Here is a 12,689-nt window from a genome sequence, read left to right as displayed (position 1 = left end):
GTTAGTGTGTGAATGAATGTGTGTAAATGAAGGAATGTTAGTGTGTGAATAAGTGTGAACGAGGGAATGTTAGTGTGTGAATGAAGGAATGAGTGGGTGACGGCTCTATCCAAGTTCTTGCTCTTTGGGAAGCACCCACTGAGGCTAAGAGGAAGCCTGTTTTTTGAGGTCCCAGGGAAGGGGATACCCAGGGGTCTCTGGCTGGGCCCTGGTCCCAGATGTGTGGGTGTCAGCGGGTCCCCAAACCTCCCTGCTGGAACTGGTGAGCATGTGGCCCTCCATCAGGACACCAGGCCCCCCAGCCGGCCACGGACGCCTGCATGCAGCCAGCACTCACCCATCAGGTCCGAGGACAAGGCTGCCCTCAGGGTCACTCTCCTGTGGCCCGAGGGCCAGCATAGGCCTGGACGCCCTCCTGTGCTGTCCCTTCCCATCTGCCATGCGCCAGGCTCGCTGGAGATGGCACCCAGCAGCGTCACATACAACTTCATCGTGCACGACGCCGTGTACCAGCACGTAAGCTTTCTACAGCCATTTCGGAATGTTTTCACCCCGGAAAGACACTCATGCCCCTCAGGCCGTCTCCCTCCACTCCGCCTGGCCCGCCCTGGCACCCACCAGTGCACTCCCGGCCTCTGGGCTGGCCCGTTCTGGCATTTCGCGTAAGTGGCGTCCCACCATGTGAGACCCCTTGTGTCCGGCTTCCTCCCTTGAGCGTGAGGCTTCCAAGCCTGGCTCCTGGCTCTAGCCGGGTGAGGCCCCACAGCAGGCACGGCCAGGTGGACGGGTCAGATTCTCGGACCGCGCCCACTCTGGCAGCCGTGAACCTACGTGCGCCCGCTCCTGAGGCCATGCCACACACCAGGAGCGGACCTGCTGGGGAAGGGGCGGCTCTGTGCCTCACACTGCCGGGAACCACAGGCCCTGCCATGCAGCTGCAACCACGCAGGGCGGCTCCGATTTCACGTCGTCACCGCGACCCCCCACTGTTCGGGCTGTGGCCATCACAGGTGTGAGGTGGCATCTCATCGCGTGTCAGAACACGCCAGCACCACTCATAGTGGACTGTGGTGCATCCACCCTGATTATAGATAGAACGGCCGGGCACGGTGGCTCACGCCGTCATCACAGCACCTTAGAATGCTGAGGCAGGCAAATGACTTGAGGCCACAAGTTCAAGACCAGCCTGGCCCACATGGTGAAACCCCACCTCTACTAAATTACACAAATAAGCCAGGCGTGGTGGTGCATACCTGTGATCCCAGCTACTCAGGAGGCTGAGGCAGGAGAATCGCTTGAACCCGGAAGGTGGAAGTTGCAGTGAGCTGAGATGGCGCCATTGCACTCCAGCCCGGGCGACAGAGCGAGACTGTCTCAAAAATAAATTAGATTGGGGCCCTTCAACACACGGCACTAGGAAGTTTGAGGTAAGGTCAGTTCCATGCTGGTGACGTGATTTGGAAGTCCTCGTCCAATTCACAGGGCCACTCTTCAGCCCCGAGCTGGCTACGGCTGGTCGGCCCTGACACTCCTGACGCTCCTGCTAGAGAAGGGGCAGCCAGTACATTTTCTCCAGTCATCTAATTTTTATGTTGAACGAGACTCAAGATTCTTCAACAGACTCAGATTTATTAGGATTTTATTTTTCTACTAACAAAATTGTACAAAGGAACCTACAAAAGGAACATGGAATCAACTTTCAACAGCCGCAGTTACCGGTGACACGAGCCGACAAGGGGAAGGGTGCCTCGCGTTGCTGCGCACAGAAGCCGCAGCCCAGGGCAGAGGCAGAGTGGGGCCCTCAGGAGGCGTCTCGTGGGAGGACTCAGTGGCCCTCAGAGGCGTCCCGCACGCAGGGTCTCCCAGCCACCAACCAAGGTTCACTGGCCACCGCGCCTGCAGCCTGCTCTCCTCCAGGTGCAGGGGACGCAGGACCTGTCGGCCCCACCCAGACGCGGAGGAGAGTTCTGCTGCTGAACTCAGGGCTCAGCCGAGACGGGCAGAGGCTGCGGGAATGCTGGGCCCTGCGGGGATGTCTGGGACACGCTCTGGGCAGCCGACCCTACAGCAACGCCACCCCCAGTGCCGCGCCTCAGAAACGTCTGGAAGCACACGTGCAGCCTCTGCCCGGCTTTGAACTTCGGCGATGGGGCTGATTCCCTCGGGAGACCGTGCAAGCCGGACACGGCCCAGGGCCTGGCCACCTGGGGCCTCTAGTATAGAAGCAGCCTCTTGATGGAAGGCGTTACCACGAACTCCCTGGGTGTTTAAATAAATAAATAAGCCACACAGAAAGGGAGGCCCCAGGCAGTGCCACCGCCGCAGCCTGCAGATGCAACCACAACCTACAAAGCAGAAACTCACAGCGGAAGTGAAAAGTGTGCTAGGACCTTGACGGGTATCTCTTTTCAGTGCCACTGCCGCCTCCACGAAAGGCACAGGCCACGGCAGGGGATGCCTGGGAGTCAGCCGGACAGACCTCACGCCAGGCGCCACTGCTGTCCGTGGACCTCCCACGCAGAGGCCGTGTCCCCCTTCTCTGGAGTGCCGGGGTGGGGATGCCACATGTGAGCCAGCTCAGAGGCTGAACCGTGTGCCGTGCTCGTGGGGTGGAGTCCCAACTGTCGTGGGCTGTGGGGGGAACTCGGCGTTCACTCCGCGGACACACCTGCGCACCTGGGTTTCAGTGCATTCGCCTGCATGAGGCGCTGACAGCACCAGTGCCGTGAGCTGGGCCCTATCAGTGCTCATGAATGAAGGCGGATGGAGACTCGGATGGCAGCAGACACGGCCTGGCGTGGCAGACAGACAGCTGGGGGCTCCTTCCTGGAGCGTAAGCCCCGCGGGACACACCGTGTTCACCACACACCCGACAGGTGGTCCAGTGCATTCCAGAAAAACTGAGTTCCCTTTCCAGATGGCCCTGGCCACGCCAGCTGGTGAAGCATGGACCTGCCGAGCCCAGAGGCTCCCACACGAGGGTGATGCAGGCGTGGACAGTGTCCCCAGCTTTGCTGCCTTGAGGTGCAGAAATGCAAAAACAATCAAGGAACAGAGCGACTCAGAGGCGACCAAGACCCTGCAGGGAGCTGTCGCTGGGGCTGACGCTTCACCTTTATCACCAGGGACAGCTTCAGCTCCGGTGCTCTTCCAAGAATGTTCTGGATAGGGGAGAAATGCAATCTAACCGCTGGGTAAGTCCAGCCAAGGAAAAGGACTTCCGGAAACCAAGCGAGGGGTCGCTGGCCTCTCGTGACCTGCAAGAAGATCCGGCCGTGTCCAGGTCACTCCTGCAGGGGCGTCCGCCCTCGGACTCAAGGAAATCCAGTCATGCCCTCGCCGGCCCAGCCTGTGGTTTAAGGCTGCTGAACAGGAGAGCGCTAGGTGGCGGGCCTAGAAACCTCAGAAGGAAGCCCCATGGCAGGCCAGGCGGCATCGCTGGGGACAGGTGTGTCTGCCGTCTGTTTCCCTGGGCCGAGCCTGGGTGCAGGCTGCCCACGCCATCCCCTGTGCCCGCCCCAGCGCGCCGCGATGCTGTTGAGCGTTAGGAGTAGATGGTGATCACCTCCCGGCCGCCGCCCCTGACCAAGAGGACTCTGTTCAGCCCCTCGGTCAAGACCTCAAGAAACTCCATGTCTGGTCAGCAGAGTTAAGGCCACAGCTGATCTCACCTGGGCACACAGAGCTGGAACGGTGATGGGGGTGAGGTTTTACCCTCTTCCGGGTTAGCTAGGATGTGGTCTGAGAACACCAGAGCCAACGTGAGAAGTGGGTGGGGAGAAGGGAGGAAGGGGCAGGGCAGGGGAGAGAGGAGCTCGTGCTCAGGAAAGAGAGGGAGCTCCGTGGCCACAGGGAGGACCAGCAGAGACAGCGACGGAGCCCATGGTGCAGACCCCACCTGACAGGGATCCCCAGCCAGGTGACTGGGTCCCGGCCGGCCTACAGGTGAGCTGGGGCACGGCTTCTGACCAGGACACACGGAGGACACGCCCTCGCTGGCCCCGCACTCTGGGTGCTGCCCTAGCAGGGATGTGCCAAGGGTCGCCCTATCTGTGCCAATACACCCAGATACATCATGGAGTCCGTCTTCCCAATAAAGCACAAGTGCCCAAAGCTTTGGCCAACCGGGGCCTTAAAGCCGAGAGCTGGGCTCCCTGCCTCCTATTGCCTTCGGGGCAGGGTGGGGCTGAGCCCCAGGGAAGGTCCCAGGATGCACGGTTGCTGTGGGGGTGCATGACGGGGGTGGTGGGCGCTCCTAGCCCCAGGGCAGCCCTGAACACCCAGGGTCAGTTGGGGGTCTGGCACTGCAGGCAGGACCTCCCTCCCCACACCAATGCCACCACTGGGTGCAGAGCCCCTCTGCATCCCAGTCGCAGCTCCCAGGGCCTGGGGCTGAAGGAAAGGCGCGAAGCCAGCCTGGCTCACAGCACCCACAACCCCAGGTCTTGGCGAGAAGCTGCCAGGGACGGCCGCACGCCTGCAGGCACACCGTGGGAAAGGATACAGTTCTCGTCCCCCTGCCGGTTTTTTGGGGGGCCCGGCATGTTGAGAAGGACCAGCTGCGCGTCCTGGGACTTGCTGAGGACGACACCGTTGAGCTTCACGGCCGTGTGCATCCGCCTGACGTTGGACTGGTCCCTGGGGGGAGGGGGGCACGGTCAGCAGGAGGTGGGCATGCTCCACGCTCCGGACACGAGGCCGGGCCGAGCCCTGATGAGCCTGCATTCACATGCATCGGAAAGGGCCATGAGTCGGGGTCAGGCGGAATCCCCAACCCTGAAGGACGCAGAGGCGGCGGCTCCGAGCGAGAGGCGCTGACGGCAGCCAGGCGGGTGCTCAGCAGCGGGAAGCTCTGGGCCCTGGAACTCAGCACACTAGGGCTGCCAAGCTTCTAAGGGCCACGGAGTCACTCGGCACGAACTGCAAGCGCTTCCTGAACTACATCTACGTCTGCGAAGCTGGCGGAACGGAGTGGAAGCTACCTGGGTGTCCCCAGTGCCTGGTGCCTTTCAAGGCTGACACACTTCTCTTACATCCATGGCGTTCCCCGAGCCCCACATTAGACGCTGTCAGGCTGAGCACACGTGGTCTCCTCTCCGAGGGTCACACAGCTGGGTCCAAGGGGCCGGAGGCTCAGGGAGGAAAGGCCCACAGCTGCCCCCTGCCTGTGCAGCCATCGCTGCTGAAGCTCCCAGGCCTGTGACAGGCAAGGACTGCTGAGAACTCAGCTAGGGGCACAGGCGCTCACAGTGGCCACTACTGGGGTCCTTTTCCACGGCCCACCTTGCCCCTGCCTGGCCGAAGAAAAAGCATTTCCATCATGTGGCCATCCAGACTCTGCTTTCCATCCTCACTTCCACCACGTGGCCATCCAGATCCCACCTTCCATCCTCACTTCCACCATGTGGCCAACCAGATGCCACCTTCCATCCTCACTTCCACCACGTGGCCATCCAGATGCCACCTTCCATCCTCACTTCCACCACGTGGCCATCCAGACCCCACCTTCCGTCCTCACTTCCATGGCATGGCCCAGACCCTGCCTTCCATCCTCACTTCCACCGCATGGCCATTTAGACCCCACGTTCCATCCTCACTTCCACCACGTGGCCATCCAGACCCCACGTTCCATCCTCACTTCCACCACGTGGCCATTCAGACCCTGCCTTCCATCCTCACTTCCACCACGTGGCCATTCAGACCCTGCCTTCCATCCTCACTTCCACCACGTGGCCATCCAGACCCCACGTTCCATCCTCACTTCTACCACGTGGCCATCCAGACCCCACCTTCTGTCCTCACTTGCACCACGTGGCCCAGACCCCGCCTTCCATCCTCACTTCTNTCCAGACCCCACCTTCTGTCCTCACTTGCACCACGTGGCCCAGACCCCGCCTTCCATCCTCACTTCTACCACGTGGCCATCCAGACCCCACCTTCCATCCTCACTTCCATGGCATGGCCCAGACCCTGCCTTCCATCCTCGCTTCTACCACGTGGCCATCCAGACGCCACCTTCCATCCTCACTTCCATCACGTGGCCATCCAGACCCTGCCTTCCATCCTCACTTCTACCACGTGGCCATCCAGACCCCACCTTCCATCCTCACTTCTACCACGTGGCCATCCAGACCCCACCTTCCATCCTCACTTCTACCACGTGGCCATCCAGACCCCACCTTCTCTCCTCACTTCCACCACGTGGCCCAGACCCCGCCTTCCATCCTGACAACGGGGCCCTGCTATGAAGCTGCCATGGCAGTCCACATCTCAGTGTTCCTGGTGGCCTAGGCCGGGCCACAGCCCCCCAGGAGGGTCCCCAGCCAAGGAGGTTTGGGGACACTACAGACTCCCGCTTGCAGGTGCTCACCCCCTGCGGGACAGGGCTCATCTCCCTCCTCCACCCCATGGTCCCTCTGAGGCAGGCCCCCTAAACAGCAGCAGAACTGGCATTCCAGGAAGCTGCCTCGGGAAATCCGGCAGAGACCAGCCCTGGGAGCACTTGTGTTTCTGGTGGAAAAACCTGGCCTGTGGGTGGACCTGCAGGTCCCAGTGGGTCTCAGGCCAACTGCGGTCAGCCCAGCCCTATACAGTCTTGTGGTCCCCTGGGGAGGTCACCAGTGCCCCGGACACAGAGGGTGGGGCAGACAGACAGAGGCCGTCCATGCAGGGTCACAGAGAGGCCCCGAGAACGCCGTCTGTCCAGGCTCACGCCCTTTGATCCACTTGACTCTTAAGCCAAATAAACCTGATCATAACCACCAATTTTCTGGAGGAACACAGAGAGACCTTTCATCTTCTCTCCAGCTCGATTTAATTATAGATGGGGTCTCTGTCCACCACACAGTCAAGGGGCTTTTGATACAGGAACTTGGAACTTTGGACTCAACTTCTGGATAGACCACAATTACCAGTGTGTTTGTGGACAAAGAGCAACTCCAGGAAGTAAGGCCAGGCCAGGAGCACAGGCAGGGCGGGTGGGGCGGGGTGAGCCGCATGACCACAGCAGTGAGTGCTGGGGGGCCTTGCCCCCGACTGCTGGGAGTGGTGTGCTGGCCACCATAGCAAGGAGAACCAGTGGAGACGCATGCACAGACGTGTCTGTATGTGCTGATGTGTATACGCACACATGCAGACACACTGACATGTACACACACAGGCACGCAGTCACACTAATATACAAACGGGTGCAAACATGTACACACCCAGGCATGCAGTCACACTAATGTGCACACAACTGTGTATAGACACTAACATGTCAGACATGCACATGTGCACACGTACAGACACGTACACCCACACGCGCAGACACGTACGCTGACACATACACTGACACGTACGCCCACGTGCACAGATGTGTGTCCACCAGCAGGTACGCTGACAGGTACACACGAGCGAACACACAGACATCCCTAAGTGTGCTCCCAGGGACGCCACGGTAAGCCCTGCACACCTCACGCCTGCACTGCCCAGGAAAAGGTCAGGGCCTGACCTCCAGACATTCTGGGGGCTTCTCCCAGCCCAACCCCGAGGAGCTGCTGGACCGGGAGAGTCGGTCCTGTCCCAAACACACTCCCACGTCATCATCCATTTCGGCCCACCTTCTCCTGACCCTACAGGCCGGTGGGGACCTGCCCCTGCCGCAGGCCTAGGTGGACGCACAGGGTCACTGCAGGTGCTCAACTGTGCGCCCATGTGTGGGGACGGGGTCAAACTCTGCTCCTGGGACTAGGTCCTGCGGCTTTAACGAACATGCTATTCCGAAGGCACGTTTAGATTTACAGAATAGAACAGGAAGTACAGGGGCTCCCTGCCTGCCTCCCACACAGGTGCACGGTTTCTGGTGTCTGATTAATTCAGGTTTCAGGGTAAAGATAAAAAATGAGGTGTGGCCACTCAGCTGGCGCGTTCCTCTCTCAGGCCCCAGGCACCGCCTGCCCATGATGAAAACACGGCCCAGGCAGCTACTCGTGGGGGCAGGTGGGGGACAGAGAGCTGAGGACTCCCAGGGACCAAGCTGGGGGGTCCGTCCAGGGCACTCCCTCCCACCTGCCCCAGAGCTCAGACACAGGCAGCTCCCACCCCAGGGCCTGACCACACGGAGAACTGCTCCACACCCCTCTCCACCTGGAGACAGAAGGGTAACTCCCCGGGGTGGACGGCGTTAACGTGGAAACCATTCTGGGTGGGGACGCAACTCGGCCAGTGCCCGACCCAGAAGGATGTGGACGGACTGACGGGTCCTGCCAGCACATGCCTCCCCTCCACGCAGGAGCGGCTCGGCCACCTCCCAGGTCTCAGTTCCTGGGCCTCGCTGAGGAAGGAGCTTCGGGTGTGTGCCGGAGCCACCGTGAACACAGGCGAGCAAAGGCAACGGGAAACAAACGTGGGAGCTGAGGCAGCGCTGGGTAAGCTCTAGCTGCACACGGATGCACATGGGTGACACCACACAGGCATGCAGGGAAACCGAAGCCTGGAACATGCACAGGGACACACGCGGGCCACGCCACACGGGCATGCAGGGAAACTGAGAGGCCGGGAACTCCCACACAGGGGCACCTGGGTCACACACACACATGGACACACGCAGGCCACGCCACGCGAGCATGCAGGGAAACCAGGAGGCCCGGAACACACACACGCAGGCCACGCCACGTGGGCAAGCAGGGAAACCGGGAGACCCGGAACACACACACAGGCCATGCCACGCAGGCATGCAGGGCCACCGCGAGGCGACCTGGTTGCAGTGAGTGGACTTACAGGTTTCCCCATTCTCTATGCAAGAGAGAAAAACAAGAGTGTGTTACTGACCTCAGGAGTGAGCACCGGCCGTTCCAGGCATCACAGCTGCCCAAGAGAATGCCGCCTCGGCCCACCCCACAGGGCCCGGGAGCCCCCAGGCCTTCCTGAGAACCGGGCGTTAGGCTCTGCCTTCGACCCCAGGTGAGACGTGTCTGGTGCTCTCACCTGGGACTCCGGCTGCGTCTGCAGGACCAGACCCATGCCCAAGGACCTCAGCCAGCCCTGGCAGGCAGCTCTGTTCTCTAACGGGCCCGCTGGTCTTTGGGGTTTCCGCGAAGCTCTTCAGTGGTCAGGGGAGGGACTCCATCCTCACCACCAGATCTGTCACCCCACCCCGCCCAGCCACAGGCACGGACACTCACGGCTTCATGCTGAAGAGGTCTTTGAACCCGGACAGGCTGGCGTCTTTGTTCCTGTGCTTCTCGGCGATCAGCTTCTCCCTGGTCCAGGTCATCTGTACCTTGTCCGGCGTGGGTGGCGCCTGGGTCCTGGCCGCCGCTGTGGTGTGGGACGCGGTGTTCCTGTCATGGATCAGCTGGGCCTGGCAGGCCCGGGACTTGGTGAGACCAGCTGGTCTCAAAGCTCCCCTGGACCCCGGACGCCAGGCCAGAGGCAAGGCCGGCTCAGACCACAGAACCAAAAGGGCAACAGCAAACAGACAGGCCTCCCACAAGGTCCTGAGCCCCACCCCTGAGGCCGCCTCCCTCCTCCAGGTTTCCAGACCAAACGTTCACTTCCTCTCCCCATTTCTCCCCCCCACCTTCCCACCGGGCCCTGAACTGGAGAAAGAGGCCCCACGACCCCGTGCTGACGTGAGCGGACGCGTGCTGGGAGAGTCTCCTTGCTTGACGGGGCCCTATGCACGCTGTGTTCACCCCAGACCACCCGCTCACCCACATGACCAGCACGCAGGCGTCCCTGCCTCATCGACGCTCGGGGCAGGTGGGGGCCGTGCTGGGATCCACCCCGTCCCTGGGAAGCAGACTGTGTCTGATCAGCCAGGGGACACTCAGGGCCCGGCCAGGCTGACAGGGGGTCTGTGGGGTACAACTGGGGCACCGTTGGGGCAACGACGGGGCCACTTCTGACAACCCGAGGAAAATGACAACATCGTCCGGCAGCACCGTCCACACCCCTTAGCTGTGGGTGCCAAACGGCAAGTGGGCGGTCACCTGATGTTGCCACCACTGCTGGTTACAGACCCTCCCCGCGGCCTCCCCACTCCCTGCTGCCTTCACACCCTCCGTGCTGCCGTGCCCAGCCTGAAGGGTAGGGCTGATGGGAGCTCGCAAACATGGGTGCCACCTTGGAAGTGACATTTATGTGGGGCCTGAATGGCCGCCTCTCCCACTGTGGCTGGAGCCCTGCCTGAGCTGGACGCAGCCCCGGGAGCCACTTGTCCCGGGGCATCAGGAGTCTGGGAGCCCCGGGATGACTTTAAAAAGCCAAAGGCCCACGGTGATTTCACCAGACCAGGTTCTTCCTCCCCCAGATGAAAATGTTTAAAGTGGGTGTCGGCCCTTCCCAAAAGGGAGGAGACTGGCAGGGATGGGGGAGGGCCTGGGGCTGCCTCCCTCCCCGGACTCCAACAGGGGCCCCCAGGCCTCTACTCACTGTGGCTGGCCCTGCAGCCGCCTCACAGCCTGGCCTGGCCTAAATTTCCCGGGGATGTGAATGAAACACCAGAGCCAGCACCGCCCACTGCCCTGAGGGCCACCGCGTGAGGCACTGGAGGGTGCCCGCCCGGCGCCGCACAGCTCGGCCAAACCCGGCCTCTGCAGAGCAGTGACACCTCCAACCTCGCCCTGGCCCAGGAGGGGCCCTTCACGTTCAGGCCCGCCCCAGTCCGCAGTTCCAGACTCTCCACACTGAACTTCCCGTCAAGCTGGGGCTGGATTCCTGCTCCTGGCTGCACCCAGGCTGAACGCTTGCTAAGCCAGGACGACCCCGCCGGCCCTCAGGGCCTCAGCCTGGACAGAAACAGAGGACGTGGGTCCTCCCAGACACTCCTGTGGAAGGAGTGTCCGGGCCCCTGTGGAAGGAATCTGTCTGCAGACATGCTGGGCATCCCCCTGGGTCCTGCGTCTGTGCCCGCCCTGACCTGCCCAGGGTCTGAGAACGGGCAGGGCTGGGGCTCCACGAGCCTTTCTCTGCTGGGGGCGGGCGGTGGTTGCCACTTAGCAATTCTGGCTGTCAGCGCACGTGGCCCCACACACACAGACCTGTGTACCGCGGGTTCTGGGTGAGGCCGAGGCCCTAGGGCAGGTGAATGCTCTGTCCCTGCTGCCACCACTGTCACTGTCGTCTCAGAAAACCATCACCTGCACCTGGTCTGCAGTCATAGACCTGTGTGTGCTTCCAGCCGGGTGGGACCCACGAGAGCCCACGAGATTGTGACCTCACAGAGCCAAGAGTCCTGCCACAGGTGACCCACACCTTCCTTGGACATGAAGTGACCACAAAAACACCTGCCCTCAGGTCTCACGGTGGCTGAGGTGCCCAGGCCCGCGTAACTCGGGTGGATACACCTGCACATCGTCAGCGATGGACAGTTAGCCTCGGACGCAGAGCTGCTGCAGCTGGACGGGCAGCTTCCACGGGCAGAGGCTACACGGGTCTGCGCCAGGTGCCGGAGGCACCTCCCTCCAGCTCACTTCCTCCCTCCCTGCGTTCACTCTCCGCTCCCGCTGGGTTTTGGACAGCACAGAATTTGCATGCTGCGGGGCTCATGGGTTTCAGGCTGTGACAAAGCAGCCATGGTAAGAAACCTTGGCTCAGGAGCTGCCGACCCTGCCAAGGGGCACCGCCTTGGGGAGAAGCCCAGGGAGTGCCCGGCCCCCTCCCGTCTCCCGCCTGCATCGCTGCAGGCTTGGAAAAGCTACGTTCACAGGTCCCAGCCTCGTCCCTTCCCGCACGTGAGCGTGCGTCTGCCGGGCCACCACTCCTCTAACCGGGCCCCCGCACGCCCAGGCTCCCACGAGCTCTGGCTCTGAGGCCACTCCTGACCTCATGCACAGCCTATGCTACCCGCGCTCGGGCTGGGGCCAAGGCCACGATGCGGCATGCTCTCCGGCAGACCCTCCCGGGGCAGCCAGCCGTGCGTCTCTGAAGGCCTCATCTTGGCCACGGCGCCCACGCACCTCTCGTTCCTGCTCGTTCTTAGACAGCTGCATCTGCTTCAGCATCTGCGACCTCTGCTCCATCATCAGCGTCCTCTCGTAGGTGAAGGCAGAAATGTCGTTCTCAACCTAGAAAGTTCCCGAGTAGACAGTAAGCCTGGCATGCACAGAATCACGGGGCGCCTCCACCACTGCCCCGGCTTCCAGAGGCTGAGCCGCCCTGAGCGGCAGGAGAGGCCAGGCATCCCGGGCCCTGCAGGTCCCCGCCCCATGGCTAGGAAGGTGTGTGCTCACGATGGGCAGTGACACCGCACAGATGCTCCGCTCACATCCCTCCCGGGGACTCTCCAGCCAGGCACAGGAGCAGGCTCGAGGACAAGACCACAGCCAGAAACCAACCCGGTGCACGCGACTCTGGGTAAGGGACTGCCCCGTGGGGCCGCAGGGTCCACGCTCACTGGTGTCACTATCTGTGCTCAGTAGGGTTAGTCACCACAGGAAACCCGCCCAGGACACACAGAAAAGCCACGGCACAACCTCAGTGCCCGCCATGAGGGACCCCCGGGTCTCACCCACTGCACCCAGCTCATGGAAATTTGGAGCCACTGTGCCCATTAAGCACAAGTGTTTAAAATGGCACAGCAGATCCAGTGTAGCGGCTCATGCCTGCCATCTCAACACTTTGGGAGGCCACGGCGGGCGGACCACTTGAGGTCAGAAGTACGAGACCAGCCTGGCCATCATGGTGAAACCCCGTCTCTACTTAAA

At 61.8% G+C, this 12,689-nt stretch overlaps 1 protein-coding gene across 2 annotated transcripts in view; it reads right to left on the bottom strand.

Annotated features, from left to right (window-relative positions):
* Positions 1-1,622: 1,622 nt before the first annotated feature.
* Positions 1,623-12,689, bottom strand: part of SLC12A7 (solute carrier family 12 member 7) — a 56,699-nt gene continuing 45,632 nt past the window's right edge. The window contains exons 21-25 of one of the 2 annotated variants that reach the window (XM_017515935.2): positions 11,943-12,050; positions 9,165-9,343; positions 8,761-8,775; positions 4,505-4,638; positions 1,623-3,636 (exon numbers count right to left, since the gene is read on the bottom strand). In XM_017515935.2, the coding sequence (XP_017371424.1) occupies positions 3,545-3,636; positions 4,505-4,638; positions 8,761-8,775; positions 9,165-9,343; positions 11,943-12,050 (528 nt within the window). In that variant the 3' untranslated portion in view covers positions 1,623-3,544. The remainder of the gene's footprint in view (positions 3,637-4,504; positions 4,639-8,760; positions 8,776-9,164; positions 9,344-11,942; positions 12,051-12,689) is intronic. The other variant, XM_017515936.2, reaches the window with a different exon arrangement.

The sequence above is a fragment of the Cebus imitator genome, unplaced genomic scaffold (genome assembly GCF_001604975.1).
Source record: "Cebus imitator isolate Cc_AM_T3 unplaced genomic scaffold, Cebus_imitator-1.0 Scaffold567, whole genome shotgun sequence".
Classification (NCBI taxonomy): Eukaryota; Metazoa; Chordata; class Mammalia; order Primates; family Cebidae; genus Cebus; species Cebus imitator.
Note: the sequence above shows the minus strand (reverse complement) of the source record. Positions and strands in the feature narration are given on the sequence as shown.